This window comes from Microtus ochrogaster, chromosome 2, assembly GCF_000317375.1.
Source record: "Microtus ochrogaster isolate Prairie Vole_2 chromosome 2, MicOch1.0, whole genome shotgun sequence".
NCBI lineage: Eukaryota > Metazoa > Chordata > Mammalia > Rodentia > Cricetidae > Microtus > Microtus ochrogaster.
In genome coordinates this window covers 65,987,642-65,995,231 of record NC_022010.1, presented here as the reverse complement: position 1 = coordinate 65,995,231, position 7,590 = coordinate 65,987,642, and the positions used below count along the sequence as shown (strand labels likewise).

Genomic DNA, 7,590 nt, shown 5'->3' with positions numbered 1-7,590 from the left:
TAGCTGTCATAGAGACTTTTAGCAATGAGCCCTCAAATTGTTTACTTTAAATAACGTCCTTATAATGTGCCAGGTGGTACAAGTGTCAAATTTCTCTAACACCTGGATCTGGAGTGAAATGATTTATCTAAGGTTGCAGCTTGCTCACCTATCAGGGTCCCCTAAGCTCTTTTTTACCACTAACTTTCAAGCCTGTGATTCCCATCCGGCAGCCAATTGGCCCAGTTGGGTGCTGTGCATTCTGGGAGCTGTAGTTTGCAGTTCCCCACTGCCGACTACATGATCTACAGAACGGCTGAGGACGGTTGCCTGGTGCCATTAGCAAGCGGCAAGTATGGCGGTAGCGCGAGCCGACGGAGCTGTGACTCCGGGAGAAGGTAGGATGATCCCCACCACTAAGCTCCAACGTTTACTTCACTAAGTCATATTAAATAGGTGCTTAGTGTAAAGAGAAAGCGTGGGTTTAGACATGCAGTTTTGGACCAGTTCTTTTGATGCGGGGCTGAAGCAGCGCGGAGGCGCATTAGCTACTGGGAGTTGTAGTCCCGCTCTCTGGTCCAGTTCGGCATCATTACGGAGAAGATTGGATGAGGGACTCCAGCCCCCAGGAGCCTTCGCGGTGCCTGGCGCCCCCGTCCCGCGCTCTCCTTAGTCTTACTGGGCAGTGGGCTTCGGACTGCGGCGACCTTTCTGGGACGTTTACTTTGAGTTCCGAGTGTCCATGGAAAATTGGCAGAGTCTCTTTATTTCTTGTGCTCCCCCCTCTTCATCAATTCCGAGAACGTTCAGGAAGCATCTTATCTGATACCGCATCATAGTCGCCTGAACTCTTCATTGGAAGTGGCCAGTACCCGTGATAGAATCTGGGGGTGACCGGGACACGCGCTGCTACCCCGTCATTCAGCAGGCCTGTTCCTAGGATCGAGTTTGGTCTTTGTTTGGCCGAGCGTAGGAGAGGAGTGCGCCTATAGCTGGGAGATGCCTCCGTGGGGCGCCGGACCTGAGCTTTTGTTTTGGTTACACTCTGAGGCGTGGTAGCAGCTGGCTGGATTGTGCCAGACTGGGGTAGAGTCGGGGCTCATAACCTGGGGACCCTGATCAGATTCTTGAGGGGAGGAGTTCGGCTAAAAGGTGTGTCCACCCTTCGGAATTGTGTGCGAAAGCGCGGCGCGCTTTTCTAGTTTTCATCCATCAAGAAGGGGCTCACGACACGTGCTAAGAAAACCGAAAAACGTTGAAACCGTCTAGGAGAGCTGTCCCGAGAAATTATTTCCCAGGGTAGTCCCAGTCTGCTGGTAAATTTGAAATTGGCAGTTAGTTTGGCCCGCCCCCTATGCCTATGATAGCTACTTTTCCTAAACCTCTTTAGCACTCCAAGACAACAGATAGGAGTAGCAGTTGGCATTTACAGAGCCACTTTTTAAAAGCCAGATGATATTTTGGGCAACTTTCTTATATTATTTCACTTTTTTTGGGGGGGGGGCGGTTTCGAGACGGTTTCTCTGTAGCTTTAGAGCCTGTTCTGGAACTAGCCCTTGTAGACCAGGCTGGCTTCGAACTCACAGAGATCCGCCTGCCTCTGCCTCCCGAGTGCTGGGATTAAGGGCGTGTGCCACCACCGCCCGGCTATTTCACGTTTTTATGTAGACCATTTTTTATATTGAATTCTCGCTTTTTTTTTTAGACAGGGTCTCATTTTGTAGTTGTGTCTGGCCTAAAACTCATTGAAATCCTCCTGCCTTTGCCCTTCCGGTTCTAAGATTAAAGATGTGTACTACCAGAAGTGGCTCAGTCTACCCCACCCCCCCCCCTTTTTTTTTTTTTTGATTTTTCGAGACGATTTCTTTGTGTAGCCCCTGACCTAGACCATGCTCTGTAGACTAGGCTGGCTTCGAACTCACAGTCTCCCAAGTGCTGGGCTTAAAGCTGTGAACCACCACTGCACGGCTTTTTTGTTTTGTTTTCTTTTCAAGAAAAGTTTTCACTATGTATCTTCTCTCTGCCTGTCCTGGAACTCATTATATAGATAGGCTGGCCTCAAACTCAACAGAGATCCACCTGTCTCTGTCTCCTGAGTACTATGGTTATCGTTCACAACTTAAAGAGTAGGAAAGTTATCTCAGCAATTTGCACGTACAGAGGAAAGACGCTGGCGGGCACAGTGAGGGGCCAGCCAGCCTCTTGGAGAGAGGTCTCAGCTATCAAACCTGACAACACCTTAATTTGGGGGGGTTTTCAGACTGAAAAAATGAAGGAGAAAAAGAGAAGGAAACTTATCCATAGTGGTTAACCAGGGGAGCTATAGTCCGAAACCATATTTTATTGAGTGTTGTCTGCCAGGTCTGAGGCTAAGTAAAACTTATTTGGCTTCTTTACACCAACCTTGTGAAATCAGGGAATCATTTTATTCTATCGATTAGTTAACTATGCTTTGATTTTCAAAATACTTCAAAGCGACTGGGGAGATAGTTTAGTTGGTACAGTGCTTGTTGTGCAAGAGTGAGGACCCGAGTTCAATCCTCCAAATCCAAGGGAAATGTTGAGTTTGGTGCCTGGAGCTTGTAATCTCAGTGCTGGGAAGGTGGATACAGGCGTATTCTTGGGGCTCGCTGGCCAACTAGCCTACTCTGTTTGATGAGTTCCAGGGCAGGGAGAAACCCTGCCTTGAAAAACAAAGTGAGGGCTGTAGAGTTGGCTCAGTGGGTATGAGCACTTGCCTTGAAAGCATGAGGGCTGGAGTTGAAATTCCTGTGAAAAGCCCCCAATGCCTGTAGCCCTAGTGATGCCTGCAATGCTGTGGAGCCTTGCTGACTTCCAGGTTCAGTGAGAGAGTGTTCATCAAGAGAATAAAAGAGTGACAGAGCAGGACACTCAGCATTTTCTTCAGGCCTTCTTGGGCATGCATGATGTGCCCCCCAACTCCTCTCCTGTCACACACTACTTTGGGCACTTGAAGATATACTTGTAGTTATAAAGAGTTGGATCTCTATAAAAAAATTTAGTTCTAGGGTCTGATGTGGTGATAGCTATAATCCCAGCACTTGGGAAGTGGAGGACCCATCAAGAGTTCAAGTCCAGCCTTAGACACATAGAGTTTATGCTAGCCTGGTCAGCTTTAGACCCTGTCTCGAATCAAACAAAATAAAACAACAGCAAAAGAAAAACAACCCAAAACAAAGAAAAAGTTTGAAGGATAAGAAAGGGGAAAATAAAATATATAAAGAATTAAAACCCAGATAATAAAACCAAAAAACTCAAAAAAGAAACTTAAGCCCTAATTTTAAAATACTGTTGTTGGGTATAAAATAGGGGAACCTCAGGGCCTTGCATGCTAGGCAAAAGCTTTGCTTCTGCGCTATACCCCAGCCTGTAACTTGTAAATTCTGAGGAAACGTGTATCGTTACAGCTCTAGATTGCTATCATTTTAAATTTTTTTTTTTTCGAGACAGGGTTTCTCTGTGGCTTTGGAGCCTGTCCTGGCACTAGCTCTTGTAGACCAGGCTGGTCTCGAACTCACAGAGATCCGCCTGCCTCTGCCTCCCTAGTGGTGGGATTAAAGGCGTGTACCACCACCACCCTGCTCATTTTAAATTCTTATATTTATTGTGCATTGATGTATTTTAAAATATGTATGCACATTTTTTTTTCAGTGTAAAATGCTAAGCTCAGCTGTCATATTTGCTTTCTAACAAGTTGTCTTCTCTTTTTAAGGATCAGTGGTGAACTGGTCAGGGCAGGGACTACAGAAATTAGGTCCCAACTTGCCCTGTGAAGCTGATGTTCACACATTGATTCTGGATAAAAATCAGATTATTAAACTGGAAAATCTAGAGAAATGCAAACAGTTAATACAGGTGGGTATGAGTTACATAAGACTAATTTATCACTAAACAAAACCAAAAAGTTATTCTACATGTGTTGAAAGTGGTAAATGTTGCCTTAAAATTTTATATGCTAGCTTCTGAAGATGAATATATATATATTGCATTTATAGTGGTCTAGAAAAACAGTGTTAAAAAGTGGAAATAGGGCCAGGAAGATGGTTCAGTAGGTAGGAGGGGTTGTGCAGAGGCCTAAAGTTTGATCTGTGTGTGCCCCAAGGCAGGAGAGAACTGACTTCTGAGAGTATGCTGGTGCCATTTGATTGTGTGCCTGCTCCAGAGTGCCTGCAAATGCGCTACTTGCACACACACACACACACTCTCTCTCTCTCTCTCTCAAGTTTTTTAATATCTTGTTTATTTGCTTTATTTATGTTTATTTGTGCATATCTGTATGAATGTTTGCCATATGTGTATGACATGAGTACATGTGAGGCCGGGAGAGGGGTCAGACCCCCTGGAGCTGGAGGGTGGCTATACACGTGGTTGTGAGCCACCTGACTTGGGTCTAGGAACTGAACTCTGATCCTCTGGAAGGATAGCAAGTGCCATCTTTCTAGTCCCATAAATAAATATATGTATATTTAAAGAGAACATTATATGTTGACAAAATATTGTGTTAACATAATTTCTACTTCATATTGGGGGTAGAGTTTATTCATCCAAGAATGTTGGGGTTGGATGGGTTGAGTGCTAAGAGTACACGCTTAGCATACTCAGAGCCCTAAGCTTGGTCGTCAGTACTCTACCAAAGCTAGGAAATAAACAAGAAGTGTTTATTTAGTATACCTAATGTTATGAAGATAATTTTTGTGGAGCTTATATATATGAAACAGTGAGTTCCTGGGCACCGGGCTACACAGAGAAGCCCTGTCTTGAAAAAACAAAAGAAAAACAAAACGAAACAAAAACCACAACAGCCATGTCATACCTAGAAGTCAATATTCCATGGTTTTCCCCTTTTCCCTGTTCTTATGTTCTTTCTACTCCTTCTCCTACCACACTCCTGGAGCCCTGGAAGGGATGTTACAAATGTCTTACTTCCGGCTGGGCACGTAGCAGCTATTTGTTTCCTGCAGTTTGATCAGCTATGAGTCTCTGCAGTTGCCACTAATCTCTGAATAGAGCTGACAGCACTAAATAGCTGACCCTGTTCTGTGCTGTGCATGCAGCTATTTAGAAGGCAATTTGATGCGAATAGTATGTCCTCTTAGCAAAAGTCATCAGTCTCTCCTTCGCTAGGCTGTGTCATCTCCAGCCACGGTTTTTTGTAACACACGTGAATTCCTTCCTGTGGAGCAGGCATCAGTTGGTTACCCCATAACAGGCTTAACCTATACTTTTTGTTGATTAGAAGAACAAACTCCAGTAGTTATATTGTAGGTAATAGATGTATATAATATGTGTAAAAAATAGAAGGTGTGTATGTGTCTATTTGGGTAATGTCTGGCCATCTACCATAGTGTAAAAGTAATATGTGTGGACATATATATTTGTTTCTAGGAATAATAATGTTCCCTTTCCATAGTTGTCAGTGGCTAATAATCGGCTGGTTCGGATGATGGGCGTGGCCAAACTTACTCAACTCCGGGTGTTAAATTTACCTCATAATAGTATTGGCTGCGTGGAAGGACTGAAGGACCTAATCCATTTGGAATGGCTGAATTTAGCAGGAAATAATCTGAAGGTGAGTGGCTTTTTTTTTCTTGGTAATTAACTTTTGATTTTTTTTTTTTTTCATAGCAAATCTGTTCTCTGTGAAAAAGAAACATGGCAACTATAGAAATAGACTAAAAAATGAAAATATCTACTTCTACAATCTGTATTAACATAAACTTTAAAAAGCCTCCATTATGAACATATACCATAGTATAGTATTCTTTCAAATGTGAACAGAGAATCTATATTATACTTGAAAAAAGTAAATCAAATACTAGAGTCATGAGGAAAGAGATTTTTTTTCCCACTGAGTTAAACTTTTAAATAAAATTTTAATGGTACATGGAAATTTTTTTTAAGTCAATAGATCTGTATTCTATCTTCCCTACTATGTACACAGGGATATATAATTTTGGCCAAATTAGCAAACATTTCTGTATTTGTTTTCTGATGTGTCAGGTAAGGGGACTCGAGCAAATGATAAAAACTGTTGCCTTTACCGAGCAGCTACCTGCTCGTACTTTCCTAAAAGGTCTCTAGTGAGCGCATGTCAGCCTGCAAGGTGTCAGGCTTATGTAGATAGGGAAACTGAAGTACAGAGAAGCTAATGCTTGTTCCAATTCATACATCCAAGAAATTGCAGAGCCCAAAATTAAAAATATATGTATATATTTTTACTTTATTTTTGAAGAATTTCACACAACATGCAGCATATTTTGATTATATTCATCTACCATGCCTTCCCTAACTTTCCAGATCCATCTCCACCTCCTTACCCAACTTGATTTCCTCTCTTTGTATGTATTTTCTAAAAAATAACCCACTGAATCGAATTCATGCTGTCTGTGTCTTCTGGGTGTGGTGCCGTCCACCGGATGTGGTTGACTTACTAGGAGTCATACTCTTAAGGACAGCTGAGTGTCCCTTTCTCAGAAGCCATTAACTGTCTGTAGGTCCTGGGGGTGGGGCTTGGAAGCCTTCTCCCTCTGTGCTAAACTGCTAACTAACTGGCTTGCCCTTGTGCAGGTCATGACCTTGGCTGCTGTGAGCTCAGGAGTGCCTTGGTCCCATTAAGCCTAGAAGACACTGCCTTGACTCTGGTCCTCCCTGACTGTGGAGCCAGGATTTAATAGACTGTGTGGCTTCTTTCTAAATTTGTGAATTCTTTTCTCTGCTTGCAGCTCGATGCCGTTGAAATTTCTTTGGGCTATAAATACCTGAGATGGTATGAACCGCTTGGTGTCCTTGAAAGCTTGCTTCTTTCTGAATTTTGCTCTCCTTTTCCCCCTTTGTCTTGCTCAGCTCTGCTGCTGTGCATCTAGTGACAAGAGGAGGCGGGGGCTCAGCTGCAAAGAATTAGGGACCAATTTCGATTTTCGATTTTACGTGCACGGGCTGATGTGATGCTTTTCTTGTAATAGACCATGGAGCAAATCAATAGCTGCACAGCGCTACAGCACCTGGACTTGTCGGACAATAGCATACCCCAGATAGGTGACCTGTCAAAACTGGTGTCTTTGAAGGTAAGGGGTCTTCTGTCACCTCTTAAAATGATCACAAATAAAAAGTTACTAAAGATGTGGTCTTATTGGCATAAACTCAGCCTGCCATATATTGTATATTAAGAATGCCCCCCCCCTTCCCCTTTTGAAGGAGTCTCCCAGTAAAGCTTAGGCTCACCTCTCAGGGCCACCAAGCACTTTCTTAATTTTTCCAGAGTGCTTGAATTACAGGTGTTTGCCAATATGCTTGCCTGGTTGTTTTTGTTGTAAAAACTTAGGAACTTTTTTTTCCCTTTCTCTTTTTGAAAACAAAGTCTAACTGTATTGCCCTGGTTATTTCTGGAACTCCTGAGCGCAAGAGTATGTACTCTTGAGGCGCAAGAGCGCTTAGGTCATCCCAAATTGATTGTTAGTTCCTATAAGTGATTTATTTATTTTATATGAAAGTAGTCATTGTAGTTAGTTATTTCTTATTTCCCATCCTCTGAATGTGATGAATTTAGCTAATGCTAGGGACTTTAATATATATATTTCATACACACACACA

General features: G+C 43.0%; 1 protein-coding gene across 1 annotated transcript in view; it reads left to right on the top strand.

Annotated features, from left to right (window-relative positions):
* Positions 1-270: 270 nt before the first annotated feature.
* Positions 271-7,590, top strand: part of Cep97 (centrosomal protein 97) — a 24,297-nt gene continuing 16,977 nt past the window's right edge. The window contains exons 1-4 of the mRNA XM_005345134.2: positions 271-377; positions 3,713-3,855; positions 5,411-5,569; positions 6,963-7,157. Coding sequence (XP_005345191.2) covers positions 335-377; positions 3,713-3,855; positions 5,411-5,569; positions 6,963-7,157 — 540 coding nt within the window. The 5' untranslated portion in view covers positions 271-334. The remainder of the gene's footprint in view (positions 378-3,712; positions 3,856-5,410; positions 5,570-6,962; positions 7,158-7,590) is intronic.